This window comes from Geospiza fortis, unplaced genomic scaffold, assembly GCF_000277835.1.
Source record: "Geospiza fortis unplaced genomic scaffold, GeoFor_1.0 scaffold428, whole genome shotgun sequence".
Lineage (NCBI taxonomy): Eukaryota > Metazoa > Chordata > Aves > Passeriformes > Thraupidae > Geospiza > Geospiza fortis.
The window spans coordinates 956,637-976,862 of record NW_005054409.1 but is presented as its reverse complement, the minus strand read 5'-3'; the positions used below and the strand labels follow the sequence as shown (position 1 = coordinate 976,862).

The window sequence follows — 20,226 nt, the reverse complement described above, 5'->3', positions numbered from 1 at the left end:
GGCTGCCGTGAGGGTGTCGGGCCCGCAGAGGGCGGCAGTGTGGCGCGGGCGCCATCTTAGGGGAGGGGCGGCGGTGTGTGTGAGGGGGAGAGAGGGAGAGGGAACGATGGAGTGGCCTCAGTTGGAAGGGAACCGCAAGGATCGTCCAGTCCAGCTCTTGGCTCTGCACGCATAAACCCCAAGAATCTCACCATGTTCCTGAGAGTGTTGTCCAAAGGCATCTTGAACTCTGTCAGGCTCAGTGCTGTGACCACTTTCCTGGGGAGCCTGTCCCAGTGCCCAGCCACCTTCTGGGTGAAGAAGCTTTTCCTGATATCCAACCATGTGTCAGTTTCGTGTCACTCCCTCGGCATGTCACTGTTCTCCAGATTAGAGTTCAGTGCCTGTCCCTCATTTCCTTTTGAGGATGTTGCAGATCACCATGAGGTCTCCCCTCACTCAGCCTCTTCTCCAGGCTGAACCAGCCAAGTGACCTCAGGTTTGTGGGACAGGATGAGTTTATGAGATTATATATGAGTGGGGTGAAGGTGTCTGTGGATATGCACCAAAGATCACCTTGTAGAGGAACAAGCCATGCACTGAGAAATGTTTTTGAGTGATTGCCCTCCCTGGTCCGCTCCTGGAAGACCAGGCTGCTGTCCCTGGCACTGCCCCTCAGAGCAGCCCCTTGCCAGGTACTCTGTGGCAGAGATAAGGCATCCTGGCACACCCTCAGCTTGGAGGGGTGCCCACAGCAGAGCCATGAAGCTGATCCCTCTCATGCCCCAAGCCAGCTATATGAGGCACGGTCTGGAAAATCAACCAGCCCCAGACCCTGCTGCGGTGGAGATTGGCAGTGTGCAGACTCAGCCAGGTGGGCTGGGTGTCTGGGACTGGGAGAGGTTTGTCAGCAGCTGGGATTCCCTGGGAGGATCCCTCCTACCTCCCTCTGTGCTGGCAGAGGCCATTCCTGTGACTCACCTCCATCTGGCAGAGAGGAAGTGGTAGGAAAAGACAGATGTAGTCAGGGAGAGATTGTTCCGCCATCCCAAAACCCTCAGCACGTTTGTCACCTGCTAAGCCAAGTAGATTACACCAAATCTGGAGCCTCACTTGACATTTTTATGTCCTAAAATACATGGACACTAGCTTTCTATTTTCTAAAATTCAGGGCAGAAGCCAGAAAATTCCTTTTTTTCAGTGCCCAGGAACTAGGCAGGGCTGCTGAGCTGAGCTGTGCAGTGCTTTGCTCTCCGGCAAGGCTGCAATTAGATGTGCTTAGTCAGCCCTCTCCAGCAACAAGCTCAGTGAGCATCACGTTCTGGTTCCTGGGGAAAGTTCCTTTTTGAAGTACTGCCAGGAAAAGCTTACACTGTTGTTCTTTTTTTGGAGGAAGCTTAATAAGAAAAAGAGGAGAACAAAATAAAGAAAACAAAGTGCCTACAGATCTAAGTTGGTCTATTTTAGTCTGACCTCTCCTGAAACCATTACTTTGCACATTCAAGCTGAGCATCTCTATCCAAAAATAGCCCTGCTGAAGTCCCAATCTCCCTGCAGATCCTTCCCCATTTGACTTCCAGGCACAGTAAGCCATGCTGTGCTATTGAAAAAAGGCACTGAATTTGAAAGTTGGGTGCAAAGTGTCTTCTAAGGCTCAGGGCAAGCATGCAGCCTGGCAGATTTCTCTTAATGTAATGTCGTGGGGGATTTGGTGTCTAAGCACAGCCAGTGCTTGTCATTCCTGCAGCTAGCACATGATGTCGCATGCTGCCAAAGCTTGAGAGCTTCCTTGTTGCGCCAAAAGTTTCCTTAATGGACTTCCCAAGGATACCTCCAGCCCTGGCTCCCCTGCAGCCCAGAAAGACCAATGTGTATGAAACAGGGAAAGGTCTGAGGTGCTAGCACAGTGTTAGGAGCTAACACTGTCGATTCTCCAGACACACGTCCTCAAACATCCCCTTGCTCAGGGTGGGAAAGAATAAAACTGAGGCCTAATTTGGGGCTGCTGGTCACTGGGTTGCCAGCTGGCCCTGTGTTGTGTGCTGTGCTCCTCTGCCTGTGCCCATTGCCCCACTCACCAACCCTGCTGAGTAGTGAGACAGTCATGAACCCACACACTCAAACCCTTGCACAGGACCAGCAAGCCACTTTTGCCAGAAAGGCCAAGCCACATTTGTACTACCAAAGCAGGCAGGGCTTGGCATCAGGCACTGTCCCTTGATCAGAGAGGCTGTTTAATGACTCGCACGTTCTGGCATGGGTTTTGGCCTGTGCCAGCTGGCTCTGCCCCAGGCAGAGATCAAGGCACTGATCAAGCATGCACACCTGTTCCAAATAGGCAGCCCAGTGGTGGAAACCCCATCTGGGACTGGGGGAGACAGGGCGAGTGTTTAGTCATGAGCTGTGCTGCACCCCAGGTACCCTTGGGGCCAGAGAATGGGCTCTGGCACACTTCACCTGCTAGTACAGACTTGCCATAGCGTCGACACATGGTTGCACAGGCTGGTTTGTCCATGCCATGCCTGATGCCTCCAGACAGGGGGAAGAGCAGGTGCTCTGGTTCTACTCTGCATTGCCCTTTGCTATGGGATTGCCTGGTAGCCCCAGCCCAGCCCTGCCTGCAGCTGAATCAACCTCTTGCACCAGCCGCTTCCCTTGGCACGGGCTCATCACTGATGCAGGTGCCTGCGTGACTCAGGCAGCTCAGCTGAGAGGGGAAAGGCGTGTTTATCGCCCCTAGCAGAGCTGCTCTTCACTCCCCAAGGAGCTGTTATGAAAGGGGTGAACTTATTTTAAAAAGCTGGCACTAGTGAAAGCCGAGGACACCTGGATCTTATCCTGCGTTTTTGTTCCCTTTGTTTTTGATTTTGCCAGAGACAAGCCAATGCAGCAATTGTGGCTTGTAAATGAGGTGTGGCCATGAGTTGGCTGGAGCATGGATCACAGCAATGATCTATATTTAGATCACTCATTTCTTGCCAGATGAAGTAAAATATTAAAAACAGCAGCTTAAATAAATACAGCAGAAAAACCACTACAGGAATGAGCTGAACAGTGACCCAGTTTACTGGGCCATGTCCATAGGACACAATGTAGGAGTTCTAGTTGCAGAATAGAGACCTAAACATTATCTCAGTAAAAGCCCACTAGCTTCCCAAAGGCAGGGACCAGAGAGTCAGAAATAGCATGCTTGGCCTCCAGAGTAATTCTTGTGCCTCCCATCTCAAGCATCTTTGATGCTTGGACTGCATTCTGCACATTCAGTCAGAGCAGTGCCTGGCTCAGCAGAGGAATCCTGAGAGGATCTGTTGGAATCATCAGTGTTCTTCATGTGACCATAGTGTCCAAGTAAAACCCTCCAAGATTGCTTTCACCAGTGGCAGGATCCTATAAAATGGAGCAAGGAAGATCTACCAAAAGACTTGCTGTCACAGCTCATTCTCAAACCACCCCCTGCCTCAGTGCTCTTGCGGGGTGAAAAGGACAAAACCAGGGCTCAAATCATGCAAGAGCAAATATGGTTCATTTTCCATTGAGTTTACTTTTTGCAAGGGCCAGAGGAGTCCAGTGGGAGCTTTGATACCACCTCAGTGTGTCGAAGACAAATTCTCATTCCCTGCTTCTGTGAGCCAAGGACAAAGCTGTGTTGCTTGAACCATGATCACATCTGAGGGCAAAAAAAATCTATATGCTAGACTGCTTTTCACTAAATCACACAAGAGAGTAAAATGTACCCCGATCCTACCCCTTCCACCTGCCTTCTCCTCACTCCTCCCCCAGGAATCCCTTCATGCCACATCCAGTTATGCTTCATTAACCAGTGCCTTACACTGAATATTTGGCTTTTTCCATATCTGAGTGAGCAGGTTCTCCCTCCCTTTTGTCTCCAGGAGCACAGGGAATACTTTGAAGCCTAGCCAAGGGAGAAAACTGGCACTGCATGCTTCACCATGCAGTAGTCAGGAGGAGATGTATGTCCTTCTTACAGCAGCTCAACTCTCTTTTTCTTTCTTGTTTTCTTCACCTTTCAAGGAACTCATTGAGGTTGACAGTGAAGTGGTGTTTGAACTGGCTGCATACATCTTGCAGGTAAGCATCCACCTTCTCTCACTTGGTGCTTCCTCATGCTGCATTAAATGTTTTGATTTACCAAATCCACAATGGCTGTGTGGAAGTGTAGGAGTTCCCCCAAGCTGCAGGGAAAAGATGTCTTTGCACAGTTTTCATTGTTTCTGTCAAAATGGGTACAGAAGGCTCTCAAACTAGACCTCCCCACTCAGGGAGCAGGTACTACTGCTCAACATTTTGCATACAGAAATGCTGTTATGTTTGCACCAGTACAGATATCCAAGATCTAGGGTATGATGTACAGCCAGAGAAAATCTAAGTGATGAATGCAAATTCCTAGGTGAAATCCATATGCAATGTTGGTTTTTTTACTTGCATTTGTTTTCCCAGTGGGGCTTGGTCCTCTGATGAGCTACCTAAGCTTCTACATATGCAACTCTCTGTATTCTCCAACATGGGCAGAATGGTTAAAGACCTTTCTAAATATTGTCTTTCAAAGTTCCGCTCTTCAAGAAGAGGGAAAAGGGTCAGAGAGCAAATGACCAAGCAGTGTTTGGTAAATGTCTGGTTCCCAGAAGGGAACCTTTTCAGGGTAGAGAGAGGGTGGGTTTTGTGAAAGTTCTCTTTTTAGAACCATGACTGTGGGAGCAGATCAGACGTAATGGTCAGATGATCCTTGTTTCCCCTCTCTTACGGTCTGTAGTTTTAATTTTGTTCCCATCAGCCATGAAGCTATGAGGAGCTATGTGAACAGACAAACCAGCTCTTCAGACTGCACTAATAAATAACAATGCACTGCACTTCTAGAGCACTTGCCATGTTAAAGAAGCAATTAATGTGTAGGGATTTGAACCTTCATTAAAATCATTTTATGCAACAAGAATGGAGCAAGAGAGTCAGGATGGAGGACTCAATTAGCAGCACATTATAGAAATCACATATTGGCTGTTGGGGGAATACACATCAAACAACGGGCTCATTGTGAGGAGCAGCAGTGGGGTTATGAATCTATTGTCTGCTCATCCTAGTGAATAACTTAGTGCTTAGTAATTGTACAGCCAGACCCAGAGCTGTAACTAACCCTTGTTGCTGGGATTGTTTCTTGCCACAAACACAGGATGTTACGCTTATTCCTGTAGTAGTTTGATGTGTAACTTAATGAAAACAGTCAAAACAAGCCACACCTTGGCTGCCTGTAACCAGAAACCACTACAACCCGTGTTTGTGACAGGATCCAAGCAAAACAAAAGGAATCATACTGCATTTTGTTCTACTTCTTGCTGCAGCATTTAGGTCAAAGCACTGAATTATGAAGAATATACCCTACAAAATTGTTTTTTAAATTCAGTGTGCTCACACCCATGCAGGCAAGAGTGTATCCTTTGGGCTTTGTTCTGTGTTGAACTGTAATCATGACATGCTCAAAGACTCCTTCCTATGAACCAGAGAAGTGCTTGTCTGCCCTTCACTTCACTCAGAGGGAAATGGAAAGATAGTAAAGGTCTGTCAGAACTCAAGTGATTTATTCTGCAGCCCTATTTCAAATTGTTTTATTACCAGAACAAATTAAAGTATCACCAGAGCTCTGAACTTTACCCCAGCCTCAGGACTGAAACACCACTGGACGTGGGCTGGCAGGTTTTGCGGGTAGATGAATGGATGTAAAGACAAAAGACCTGAACACAAAGCCCAGTCCTTTTGGCAGTGGAAACTCCCTCACTGCACAAATTACATTCTTGCACTGTGCTTTCTGTGTAGCTGGTGGCAAATGAGGTGCTTCAGCGTGAATCATATGAAAGGCATATTGTCTGTGGTAAATGGAAAATGCAAAATGTGTGCTAAATCTATTGCAGAGGGTGCTCACCAGATTCTGAGGATTCTCCAGGTGTGCAGTAAGACTAACTATTGTAGTGGAACATTATCCAACCCTTTAACATCAGGCTGTGATGGTAATAAATAGAAGTATCTAGATGTACAAGTAAGGGAGCTAAATATCCCCCAAACACCCAGCAAGGAATCAGAGAAACCTGCATCTTGCATCCCCTTGAAAGCTGACAGTGAGCAAGTTTTTTGAAAGTCTGGGTACTAGAAAATGGCCAGAATACTTGTAAAAAAGTAGGGGAGTTGCAGTCTCAGAGGCTGCAAAGCCACTGAGACTTCAGAGATTTTCTAGTAATGTAGCACCCAGAATTTCTTATTTACTGGCATTATTTCCTGTAGCATCTTAGGTATCCATAGCAGAATGAGGAATCATCTGGCCCTATATTAGATCTTTTGTTTGTTAATCTGCCCAACTCACTCTATCATGGCACTTGACATTAGATACTGGTTCCAAAACCTGCATGAGGAATCAATTACAACAGGAAATTGCTGCTAAATGAATTTTGCAAATGGAGGGTCTTGAACAGCCTTCTCTTCTCTTCTCTTCTCTTTTTTTTTCCTGTTTTTAATTACATATTTTTTATTTCTCTTCCTTGTTTTACAGGAGGCAAAGGGAGATTTTTCAAGGTAGGTGAACTTAAAAAGTTTTTGCCATTGTGTGATGTGAGAATAAATCTGGTAAAATTCCTGTGTGAGACATGCAACTCAGTTGTAGCTGTGCAGCAACAGGATTGCCTCTGTTAGCAATGAAACTATGTGAGCATGGCTAACATAGGCATCATGTTTCCTGACATAATTTCTTCACCAAACACAACCTTTGGCCAGAGCGTGCCTTGCAAACAGCATTGTTTGTGATTTTGTTGTTGACAAATCTCATTATGTGGTCATGAAGTTCAGGAAATAGACTAGTCTTTGGAAGGAAATTGCTACGGAAATGACTCTAAAATCACTGTTATATCACAGATCCTGCCAGAGGCAGCATTAAAATTCCATCACTAATTGATATTTCAGTTTGAATTTGGACAGTTCTCAAAATCGCTGATTCGATAATTGGGTTTGTTGAACATCTGCTATCCCTTGAGCCAAATCTTCAGACTTACTGTAAGAAACTCAATGAGGTCACTGTACTTGGTGTTTCAGAAGTCTGTTAATGAAATGCCCAAGAGTTTTCCTGTAAGTCGACCGTGTCTGTGATTTATGCATTAGCCGAAGGTCAGATGGTTGGTTGGTGTCTCGTGTGAGAAACATGGAAGTTCTTAGTGTGAAGCTCAGGAGAGCTGACGATGCTAAAAATTTCTTATAGTCTGGAGGACTATAATATCCATTAAAGTTAGTTTCAGAGAAGAAAAGAAATGGGCATTGGGGTTGAATTTTCAGGTGAGCCCAAAAATTGTCTTAATTTTGTCAGCATTGCGATACACTGAAACATGACTGTAATGATAGGAGGCCATGAGGAACAGGCAGGTTCCACTTTCTGGTGGATTGGAACTTCCAGCCAGCTAAAATGGTGACAAATCAGGGAAAAGGAACTGCATTGTAGATATCTCCTGCCCATCATGGAATCTGAGATGACATAAGGTAGCCCTTGCTAAAAGGAAGTTTAAGCTCTGCCTTGTCATTTCTCAAAACTTTAATGAACTTGTGAAATCCTGACATGCATCTGACCACAGAGACACAAACCCAGTCTTCCTTCATTTTTCAGTTCTGCACAAGTTGGAATAACTTGTCTATCAGCACTGTTTATTTAGGGGGTACTGGAGTGCACATGGCTCTGACTTTTTAGTCTGGTTTTCAATGCACTGCCGAGCACTCAGTCCAGAAGAGTTATGCCAACCAAAGTTTTGCCATTTCAACCTGTGATAAAGCACTGGTTTTGCTAAGAGGAGCAGTATTTGTTTGCCAGAATGTCTTGGTTATGGTGAAAACACACTCAGAAAGTGTACATTCAGACTATGAAATGCAGAACAGAAAGGAACCAGATAGCTCAGAGTAATAGGACTGAAAGCATTTTATCTTCAAGTACCTGTTTCCAGACCAGAAATGGAAACAGCTGGTGGAAAGTATCCACATGCTAAAAGTTGTGTGATGTCCCTTGTAAAAGGAATGGTTGAGTTTATCACAGTGTGTTTCTCTAGGCCACAGAGAAATGAGGAATCTTCTCTGAGGGCACAGAAGATACCTCAAGCCATGATGTTAACTGCTCCCACCACATCAGTCTGGCTGTCATCACCAGGCCCATTAAAACAGCTCTGAGTTCCTTCCCCTGTGGATCACAGTGGTTTGAAGTGGAAGGGGGATTCCTTACGTCCAAGTCAGGCAGAGGAGGGGTGTCATAATAACAATTTGAGGGCACTGCCAGGGATCTTAATTTATAAATGGACTTTGGAGACAAAGCAATCTGCCAGTTTGAAGGCTGTTCTTGGAGGAAGGTATAAGAATGATACCCTGATCCTCTATGGTCTAGAAGACTTGGGATGTCTGTCCAGCAGCTCTCATCTAATGTGCACTGACACAGGTTTATGTGCTGGGTGAGATCCAGGTGCTACTGAAGTCAACATGAGGTTTATGTGGTCAAGATTTTTGCCTGCTGAGATTTGTGGTTATTGTATCAGCAGTGTAAAATCTGGCAGGCAAACCAAGCCTCAGGCCGGCCAGAGGAACTGCAGGTGAAGGCAAATATTCTGACTTCTCTTAGGGATCAAGTTAGCTTCAGTGTCTGAAATTAGTTGATGTTGAAATACTCTTTAAAGTAGAAGTGCCTACTCTTTGAGACAGAGAGGCTTTGCTGTTGTGATTGTCTTGCTGCTGAGATTAAAAGATTATATGTTGTGCATGGCAACATATGTTGTGTGAAGGCTGAACTCTTGAACTCTTTGTTTTTGAAGAAATAATTTAATTCTAAAGGGTTGCATGCTTGGAACGCAGACTGCAGCTTTCCCACACCTGTCCGGTCTACTGCCACCATCAGATTTATAGCCTGTGAGACTAGGAGTTTCTCTCTGGCCCCCATCCAGAAACGTGCATAAACTCTGGCTCGTTGGTGGTGATGGGAGAATTGCTGTTCCCCATGGGAGCCCTCCTGTGAGTCACTGCCGATCACCTCAGGTGCTGGGACAGTCAAAGCCAAAGTGTCACAGCTCCAGCTGCGTGTTGGCACCTGCCCATGGTGGCCAGAGTGGGATTACCTCCAAACCTCACTGCAGCCACGTGGAGGATCTGCAGCTGGCTCAGGACTCTTGAATGCAGTTGCAAGTCTGCTCTTTGGGACTTGTGGGAACTGAAAAAACAGAATCAATCCTACAAACTCTAACAGTCAGCTTTCTACCTCTATGAACTGATACATCCTCAGTTACAGCAGTTCCCACTGCTGCTTTTGAGGAAATCATCCCATACCTCAGAATAATCACTGTGCTCAGACTACTCCTTTTTCCCTTTCCGAAAAGCAGCTTGTGTCATTTCAAACACGACCCTTTGGTAGGGCATTACCGTGCCTGTTATCACTGCTTCTTGTCACCTTGGGTATCACAGTGATTCCCAGGTTTTGCTAAGCCTGGGGAACACAGTCCAGGTCATCCTCACCTGTCTTGAAGTAAAATGCCACAACAGCCCTGACAGATGAGTTTAGAAGCTATAGTGACCAATTCTTTTAAGTCCTTTTCCATTTCTAATGTGTGTTTCATTTCAAAAACAAGCTCATCAGAAACCCTGAGTTCCTGATCCTGTTTAGATCAACTAAGTATTTCTAAATATTTGCTGTGAGTGGCCTCCATCTCTTAGTTGATAAAGATTCAGGCAGACTGAGGTTTAAAATAAAAAGCTTTTCTTCTTAAGAAGTTCCTACTCCTCTGCACTAAAGAAGAGCATTTTCACATTACTGAAAGAGAATGCCCAAATGCTTCAGATGACAAGACTTAAATATGTTTACTTTTAGTCTGGAACATACCATTGAATTTCGAACAATCGAGTTTCCTTGTTCAGCTGGTTTTCAGGTGGAACCGGGCACTTAAGATTGGATCTGTGCTTTTCAATATTAGCTGCAAACATTTTGACTTCAAAGGCACAGAATTGCATGTATAAAGGTCCTAAACTAGTACCCTGCAGACAGATCTAAAGGTTATTAGCTCAAACTAATCTTGTTTCTAGTTGGGAGCTGAGTCACGCTTGGTTGGCAGAGCATGGGCAGGACGAATTTCAGTTCCTTAGATGGACACAGATCCCACAGGTGTGACTCTCTTTAGGCCTACATAAAGGAACTGCCAAGGCTGCCCTGGCTAATTTGTGGGGGAATACAGCATATTGTTAAAATAATTGGGATTTTTTCCCCCAATTTAATCCTAGATTGAGAGTCCAGTCCCAAAATCTCTGGGAAACTCACACCAGCTTTGCTTTTAAATGTTAATAATCCAGGTCTTCAGCCTTAAACAGCTTGTATGTCAAAGCAGGAAGAAATGGCATATACAGATCATTTGTCCCTCAGTTTGGGGATGGGAAAGAAAAATCTCTGAGTAAAACAAAATCCTGAACCACTGCAGCTAGTTCCTCATTGCTACATTTCTTCCAGTTAAAAAGTATGAGACATTTCCATTGAACTCCAAGTGTCTCCCAGCAATACATGAAAGAATAACAAGGGAGGAAAGCTAACAGCCAGTTTCCTGCTAGGCAGAATTTCACAATAATTTCAACGTTTGGGCAGATGGTAATCTAACATAGTTTTAGGCTTACTTTTCTTTCTGTGTAACCAAGTGACATTTAACCAATTAGAATGTATTAAAGGGTTAGAAAACCTGGGCTGCATTCTTGCAGCCTAATGGTAAAATCCTAAACACTGTATTTTGAAAAGTACCATCTAATCTGAGAATCTCTGAGTATGCATTTCCTCCTGCATTCAACAGAGTGAATTACCATGCTGAGAAGAGTTGGTAACTTTAACCTGCAGTTTTGTTTTGTTCCTGATCATTGTTATTACACATGCTGGAAAATGTATGGATTTCCTGAGACAACTGCATATGTAATCTTGCTCAAATTTATTTTAGACAGTATGCAAAAACTTGTTTTTCACAAAAAGTTTATGAAGTTCTAGGTAGGCCTTTTGCCCCCATGCGTAGATAAAGGTACTAAGAGGTAGTGACTAATTTATTTGGACAAGACTTATTAAACAGGCAGTACCAGAACAAAACCAAGAAAAAGGAGTTCTGTTTTCTAGGTCCATTGTTAGTCAACCTTACTACAGCTTTCTAACCAGCTTTCAGGAACCCATGCAGATGGCTTTTCCAGTTCAGTTTTCATATTGTTATTCAGTCCTTTAAATATTACCATTTCCACCATAGGAAAAAAAAGAAATAAAGTGGTCTAGGGGACACAGAGAAAGTGTCTTTGGAGCCTTTCCCCTGCATATTAATAAATCTGTGTCCTAAACACCCTTCTGTATATATCAGCCCTAGAGGCTGGACACTTCCAAATGTAAAATAAATGCAGCACAAGTGACCGGATTAAACAAACACTTTTAAATACAGTAATAAAACAAACACACTGAGATATTTCACTAGAAAAAGCATGAAAGGCAATAAGTAAAAAACCACTTGTGATCCTGCTGGAAACATTTTAAAAATTGAGGGGTTCAGTGTTTTAAAAGGAGCCAAGAGGAAAGTGACCCCATGACCACTAGTTCAAATGCAACCCGAGTCATTATTTTTTTTCCTTTTATTGATTTGATATCTTTCTGGGAGTCTAAATTAATTTGTCTTGAGATGAGTCTTGCCAGAAGGCTTAGTGAATGCATGGACCACAGAATGAAATACCTTTTTGTTCCTGGAAGTGATTACCTGACTTTTGAGGTGCTTTGAGGCTGAGGCACTATCCGTACAATATTTTCTAGGTGCTGAGCAGAAATGTTAATCCTGCCCAACATCACTAAAAATGTCTTTTTCTCTGATTCTTAAAAGACCTTGTCACAGCACAGGCAAACTTTGTGCCTCACTGACAGAAAAAACAGAGCTGACTGATGTTAGCCCTTTCTTTTATAGGAGCCATTACTGACTCAGGAGTTTCCCAGACTCTCAGGGATCGTTAGTCACCACTAATCTTACCCTATTTGATAGATTTCTGGGCTCAGAAAGTCCCTGTTTGGAACTCACGCTGTGCTTTCCCAGAAAAGTTTTGGAAATCTCTCAACTTCCTTCTCTGAGCCGCCAGCCTCAAAAAATCTTCATTTGGGGGCAGTTACTTCTGCTTGTACTCTGATTGTCCCAAGTTCTATTCTTTACTCCCAGTTTCTTTCAAAATGTCAAAAACTTCAGTAAGAGCTGAGTATGCACATGCTGTGGAGGAGACAGCTCTTGGCAATAAACTCTAAAAAGCAGCAACTTGTTTTCTAGGCTGTCAGTCACAGAACAGAGCTTCCAGATCAGCAGATAACACAGTGCAGAGCAGCTTCATGTTCAGGCTTGTGCAGATATTTACCTGCCATGGAAGAATAAATCTGAATAGGTTTTGAGCATTTGCACTTAGAAGAGAAGAGCTCTCTGATGGCCAAGTGACCATGGGATTTGGGCAGGAGTGGGTGTTCAAACACTGTTTGTCAAGAGCCTTTTGGCTTGGCATAGGAGGTGTTACAGAGTGGTTTTCCATGTGCTTAGCATGGCAGCAGTTGCCTCAGTTCTTGTCTTCTATTCAGCACATCTTCACTCTGCAAAATTTCAGCCTCATTGAGACTTGGCCATCTCTCACAGATTTGTCCTGACTAGAAGTTTGGTCCTGTTTTGAAACTACTTAATTGATTGTCAAGGAACTGCCATAATAATAAATAACGAATGTCTGTAGACATGCCCAAAATGCCTGCTCCAGGATTTATGTCAGTGGTTTACCCTATGGCCCAACCTAGCAATTAACCTGCAGACTCCAATTAAGACAAACCCACCTAGGTCTCAGGCAGAGCCTGCTCCTGGGATGTGCAAATGGAGAAATGCTGTGGGAAGATTTTTACAACTGAAGCAGTGTCACTTCTCTACAAGTCAACACACAGACTGTCCCAGAGGCAAGGATGAAACCCAGGGTGATCTGAGATGTCCAAGAGCTCCTTGAGTATTTAGCAGATGTCAGAATCTTGGTCTACAGCCAGGTCAAGACTACCTGTCTGCCTGTCTACCAGCCTCATGGGAGAAGCCAGTGGGCTGGGGGATCTGGAGCTCTGGAAGAGATATCTCTCTCTGCAGCTCCAGGACAGCTACACATTTGGGTAGGATAAAGGGATGGGTAAAAGACAGCAGAAAAACTTGCTGGAACAAAGTAAGCCAATAAACATGAATTCTTTGGCACTCCTCCGTGTCCTGTCTGGCCCTCTTGGCTGTGTATTTCTACAATTTTAAAAATTAATAGCAGCACTGCCTTCCTTCCCAAGCCTTTGAGGCTTTTTTTTTTTCTACGTACACACAATTCCATGTGTGTTTAAAAGTGGGAAGGGAGGCATTTGGGGTTTGTAGGAGAAAATCCCACAGTTTCATCTGTGAGAATCTGCCTCCCATTTGATGAGCTCTCCCTGCTCTCTGCTGCACAGTGATGCTGCTCCAGCTGGCCATTGTGGCCACTGGAGGTTGCAGGGAGAAGAATGTTTGTGAGGTGGTTGTGTAGAAAGGTTTTGTGTAGCAGGACCCAAATTCAAATTGGAGTCTTATCAGTGAAGATGTTATGCAAAGGAGAGGTCACTGGGCAACTGGTTAAGAACAACCTGTGATGCTAAGAAAGCAAATTATTACTTTTTGCAGCAGTTTGTTAGGCATTAAATAAAGATGTATAATTGCAGCTGAAAGCATCATTTTCTCTCCCCCTTGTATTTTTCCCCTATATGAACATGTCCATGACACCCTGCTCAGTGACATGTGACATGGTGGCTTTTGTGTCCAGTCACTGGTAGGAAGTGGTTCAACATAACCATCTGGGAGAGCTTCTCTCCAATTTTGATAATAGAGGGAAAAGTTAACTGGGCTGCCATAAAACAAATAAAGAGAGGAGAAAAAGGAAACCCCAGTGCCTTTTGTTAAGAAGGAACAGATGTAGAGCCATAGTAGCCTGCCAGCTAGGTCAAGTCATATCAAATATTGTGGTTGTTTTCTTGTAGCCTGATCCTCCTTTTGAACTCTCTTTCAGCAATGAAGTTGTAAGGAATGAATTAAAGAAGCTGCCAGCCCTTCCAACACCAGCGCTGAAGGAGCATCCTTCCCTCGCTTACTGGTAATGTATCACTCCCCACAGTCCCTGTGCAGGACCTGGCTCTGGCAGTGTGGTCTGAGAGTGGAACTGGGATGCAGAGATTCCTGCCCTCTGCCTCTGGATCTGTCACTGACTCACTGCATGACTTAACACAAGTAGAGCTACCATCCTGGGCCTCAGTTTCCCCATCTGCCAAATGCCTGGCCAAAAATCCACACTAAGTGTGCAAATGTCCCGATGAAATCCAGAGGCCTAATGTGACATTTACTTTCACAGCACTTTGCATTTGTGAAAGAGTTTTCCCAGTTGGAAATGTCAATCTTTTGCACTGCCTTATTTTGAGTGATTCAGTTTCATCTTGTAAATCCTCTCTGTATGGCACAGCTGAACTCATCTCCTTTTACATGAACTCAGTGTTTGGAGGTGGATGGTTGTTTGCTCTGTTTTTATTGCGCTGAAAAACAAGCTCCATGTAGGAGCAGGGTCACATTTAGATTTTGCATGCCACACACATAGATTCTTTGTGCCACCCTGCATATCCCTTTTATCTGTGCAAACAGGAAAGAATTTGGGGAAAGACTATTCATTAAAGGGGAGATACTTTCACTCCATTTTCTGCTTGTTGCTCTTTCATGTTTGCCTTTAAAGCATTAGGCTGCAAGCCTGGGGGTTGGATTGAGCTTCTTTATCTGCTGCTCTTTTCATTTCTGCATTTTGGTAATCTTGAGGATGGCAGGGGAAAACAAATCAGTTTGTAGGCTATGATGTCAGTCCTTTTCTTTGCCAAAAAGGTCATCCTCTTCTCCTAGCATGGCTACAACAGTGGAATTAACTGTACCTAATGTCAAGTCATAGGCAAGCTCATCATGAGGTCTCCTAATCCCTTTCTGAGAATATAAGGAGAGATTCAGAGTCTCCAGCTGAAATTAGGATCACTGACACAATAACTGTGGATCATCACAATCTCCTGATATTTCTCTCTAAGAACCAAATCAAATCTTCATGAAAAATGATAAATGTAGGCTGCCATCTCATTTGAGAAGAATGGTCTTCCTCTTAGGAGCATATCTTTTTCCAGAAACTACTCCACACACTCAAAAGCAGTACATTTCCCGGTGGCCTGGCTGACTGACACACTGGAAGGTCAAGCTGAAAGCCGTCTCAAGAGGAGGAGTGGGAACAAGTAGGCACTGACAGGGAAGGCAAATCTGACCCTTCAGCAACAACACGGCCTAAGGTCTTCATAAAGTGCCACATAGTGAGAAGAGCCATGTAAAATCCTCGTGCTCAGAATATGAGTATTTGCATTTATACACAAGGTACAGCACTTGCAGCTGTACTTAATTTTGTGGAGGGTCTCATGTGACTGAGAACAGGTCACAGGTTGGGAAGGTGGTGTTGCCAATGGAGTAATAAAATCAGAGGCTACAGTCCTGTGACTCCCTTGTGATTTCATGTCAGTAAGCAGCTCTAAAAGACCTCTTTAACATTAGTAGTTCATTATTTTTTAATGATGGCTTTTTTCTAAACATCCTCTGAAACACTTAATGCTCTCAGGAAGCGTCTGTTGGTGAATCAGACAAAAAGCCTTAAAATTACAGATCAAACTTCAGTGATCTAAGGGAGCAGATTTTTAAAACTGTGTTCTCTGACACTTCTTCACATCGCATGCAGATTATGTACCAGATGCAGATTTCATCCAAATCTTTTCTGTGAGCAGTCAGTTTTATTCTGCAGTTCTTCAGCGTGAGTGCAAGCAGTCACAAGTGAATATCCAATCCTGGAAAGAAACTTTTAAAACATTAAAGATGGGATGAGCAATGGCTCTAATTAGTTTAAAACAGGCAAACAAAAGAACTTTGTACTATATTTTTATCAGCTGAAGTTGATTAAGAGATAAAATAGATAATCAAGTAAATGCTGTGATACCTTTGGCAAGATGCTGTAATAGATCTTCATAGAATAATACATTTCCATCGCACACCCTTAAAAAGCATCAGCTATTGCACCTACCAAATGTAGCAACACCTGTGGGATGAGTCCTGGATTCTTAGATCAGCACAGTTTGTGCCTCTGATTCCACCTTCATGGAGTCTTGTGGTTCCATACCCTTGGAGCCTTTCCCTTCACTGTAATCTCTTGCAGCTTTCTCCAGGTTCAGAATAATCAGTTGCACATCTTGTTCTCAGGCATCTTTTGGCATCTCTGATTACTGGTGAAGAAAGAAGGGGCTTTTTGGTGGGTTTGTTTCTATTTCTTTTAAATGAAAGCTGAGCTTCTGGTCCTCCCACACAATCCAGGAGTTGAGGGCCTGAGATTTGATTTCTCTTGGCCATGCATGGAAACAGACACAAAACCAATCACAGAGACTGGAGAGAACCTTTAGAAATGTGTTAACTCACAGTGCTCCTTTCCAGACACGTGTCATTGCATTTTATCTCATTTCAGATCCTCCCTAACAAACCAGCCCCGTACTCAGTTGTCAGTAATGAGGCCAATATGAGGTGCAACAACACAAAAGTGAATGCTAGACTGGGATTTTCAACAGACCAGACTTCTCCCAGGTTCCCACAGACTTTGAATGCAAGCTTGTTTTTAGCAATCCAAAGCATCAGTGTTGCCAGAATACCCACCTCTGAAAATTTCAGCTGAAAATCACTATTTAGTGATTTTCTCTGGTTCAACACAGACCTGAGGCCCTGGTCCAGCTCTTGGTCCCTTGGCCTAAGAGGTGCTGGTGGCTTCAGAAGCACAGCATATGACTACAAATAAAGACATTATTTCTTCAACAGTGTAATCAAAATGGGAAAGTCAGGTTAGAAACAGAATAACACTAAGGAACAGCAATGAATGGACAGCTATTTAAAACAGCTCAGTGTGCTGGGAAGAGAGGGAGGGAACAACTCACTTTGAAAATCTGGATCTGATGATGAGAAACTCAAGGCCTGCATTTGCTTGCAAGTTGTCTGCTGTCCAGTTCTATAAGCTGCTGGGGCAGGAGGGATTTCTTGTTACTTCTAAAGATCTTTATCAGAGTTGTCTGCTGCAGAATATCATCCATGTATTAATTTCTGCAGCTTTGGGGGGAATGTTTTATGAGCTGGCAAACAGACAGCAGTGCTTCGGCAGCCTCTGTGTCTCTGTCTCCACATTAGTTAAGCATCCTCTGCCAGCCCTGCACTGTGAATGAGTTTCTGTGTCACCAACAGGGCAATAAAGGCAGAGCAGGGGGGAGAGGAGATGTCAGCTGGTGGTCCCATCAGTGTCCCAGCACTCTCCCAGCTGTCAATAGCTGCATGGCAGCTGCCTGGAGATGAACAGCTGAAATGATAGGGGAGCATGTTTACAGGCTCTGCTAATGCTCCTTCTGACCCGTGAATGATTTTGCTTGTTTTCCCTGGCATGTGCTGGGCTTAACCCTCCAACCCAGAGCTGGAGGCAGAAAGCAACCTCTGTGCTGGATGATCCTTCTTGCACAGGGCAGTGGAAGGAAAAGGAAGTTCAGAGAATTGTTAGAGATAGGACTGTCACACAGATTGTTGTGACTGTGAATGTTTTTCCAGTGTGGACATTGCTATCTGAGCTAGGTGCCCTCAGCTCCCTTTGCTGTCAGCAGAGAGAAGCAGCAGTACCCTCCTCCCAAGGAATCTGTCTAAAATAGATTGGATGAATTGTACTCTGGAGTACATGTTTCTTTCCCCAGTGACAAGGCCAGTGCTGCAGGAAGGTGAAAGGCCACAGATCCCACTCTTAAATATGGCTTGATTGATATTTCAGGCTTTATATTTTTTGTTCAAAGGAAAGAAGAAACAAAGGTGATACTTGCCTGGCACTTAACATCTGTAGACCACAAAACATTTTACTAAGAAAAATCATCAGTACCCTAACAGAACAATGGGGGTAATAGCATTGCCTGCATTTGCTTAGAAGAACTGGGTAGAGCCTGAACTATCCCATATTTCTAGCATGGGTTAAAAACACAACTCTTTGTCCTGCTGTTCAGGAAGGCTCCTTGACATCTGATCTGTTCTTTTGAAGGAAATGGGGCATCAATTGGCTTCCCTGCCAAAGGAGTATGGTCTAGGAACATATCAATTGTTTTATAATAAGAATTTGTAAGAAAGCAGAGCACATCCGGAATCACATTAAGTAATCAGCATGTCCAGGTACATCTACCCTTCCCTTGAATGGCAGCAATATGAGAGCTTGATCTGTGTAATAAATTGCACAGAGTGGAAAATAAAACTAGGAGTGTTTTCCAGTGGAAAAACTCACATTATTTTCTGAGAAGTCACTCCTGGTTTGTTCCTGTCTGAGACAGAGGAATTGCATCCACATGTAATCATGGTTTTAAGAGGTAATTTCAAAGGGCTGTAAGCCCTCTCTGTCTATCTTTTTTATTAAGAATGATGTTTTTTGGAGATCTTCCAATACTGAACACTCATGTAATTCAGTTATTGCTCCAAAAGTAATCCTGTTTATGATAATCATGGCAGGAGACCCCAGCTCTGCCTTCATGTGCACACCCATAACATCTGTGGTACTTACTTGGATCAGTGTGCTGAATATGTTTCATAGCTGTAGAATTTAGAGATCATTTTCTAAGCATTAAAATGATTCTGAGGGATTTCATGGGAGATCTGGACCATTCCTTTATCCTGTAATGTGTCACTGGCTCAGTCAGCACCCTGTTCCTGCTGTGGCCTGCTGATGGGACAGCTCTGAAAAGGGCTCTTTTATTTTTGTTGGGTGAATGGGGGAAGCCACTTGGTGAGTGAGTAAGGAAAGCAGTTAAATAACCTCTCAGATAAACAACAGGCTTGTGAGGGAAAAGCTGGCCCTGCTGACAATCTGACACTGTCTCTGAATTGCTCTTTGCTGCTTCACTGATGTTTCTGGTTCTCCTTTCTCTCTTCATTATTAGGGCTGCACAATCCTCAGCTTCCCTGTGCCTCTTCTTTCTAAAAGATGTTGTGGCCCTGGAGATTCTGACTCTCTTTCTAAAAGAGGTTCCATCCTCTCTGGCACAGGGGTGCAAATGGGAAAGGCAGCAATGAGAAGAAGATGCAGTCCTGTTAAGTTGGGCTGGTGAAATGCTTTGCAGTTCTCCACAAAAGCCCCCGTGGGCATCTCTGAGCAGCCGTGGTGAGGTCATCCAGCATCATCCCACCCTGCTGTGCTCCTTCACACTGCCCAGCAATACAGCTGGCTTCAGTTCTGCCTGGGGAAGGATTACCACATGATGGGCAGCTGAAAGGCCCCATTAGGGGGTCCTGCTGGATCCAGGAAATGCAGGGAAGGAGGAATGCCAGTTCACATTGCCCTAAATCACATGGAGCATGGAGGCATGGGACAGACACAGACACAGATGGAAGCTCATGCAGGGCCAGGTGGGGAGGGCACTAAGGTGGCATGAAGGTAGTTTAGGTTTCCCTCCTCTTGGTCTGGCAAGTTCTGTACAGAATCTCCAGGGGACTCTAACAGATTCCCTGTCCTTGGGAATCAAAAATAAAATACAAAATAAAGAGCAAGTAATTGGTTTTAGAACCTGAGGACTTCAGTGTTCTGTCATGCTAGTGTAGCAGAGCAGGTCCTGTGTGCATTACATTGCATCCTTAGCTTACCCTTTGCCATGCTGTGACCTTGCTGGCACAGCTGCTTGCATGCATCAAATAGCTCTGCTGCCCATTCACTGGAGAAGAATGAGTGAAATTCTTTAAAAGTGAACTTACATGTGTCTCTCAACCTGTCATTTGGGTCATGCTGATCTCTCCTGGATGCTCCATCTCTACTGCTTACTGGCACATACTCAGAATTGTTGTCTGACACAGATGCCCACTGGTGTGGAACAGCCTCCATGGTTCACCTTGGAACACATGATAACATAGTTCATGTCTGCCTAAAACAGAAAATGATCTTAGTCTCCAAGGAGCTGTTGGAAATGGACCCCTGCTCATGCTAGCTCCCAGTGCTCAGCCAGAAGTTGCCTGGGGGAGTGCAAGTTAGTATAACTCTAAAGTAAGCAAAGGCACATGAATACTTTAGGAGTAAAGAAACTCAAGTTTGAGTGCCCTGGAAATATCCCCTATCACT

At 44.2% G+C, this 20,226-nt stretch overlaps 1 protein-coding gene across 1 annotated transcript in view; it reads left to right on the top strand.

Annotated features, from left to right (window-relative positions):
* FRMD4A (FERM domain containing 4A) overlaps positions 1 to 20,226 on the top strand; it is a 201,447-nt gene that overhangs the window by 122,557 nt on the left and 58,664 nt on the right. Inside the window, 3 exon segments of the mRNA XM_031061326.1 lie at positions 4,012 to 4,068; positions 6,533 to 6,555; positions 14,071 to 14,154. Coding sequence (XP_030917186.1) covers positions 4,012 to 4,068; positions 6,533 to 6,555; positions 14,071 to 14,154 — 164 coding nt within the window.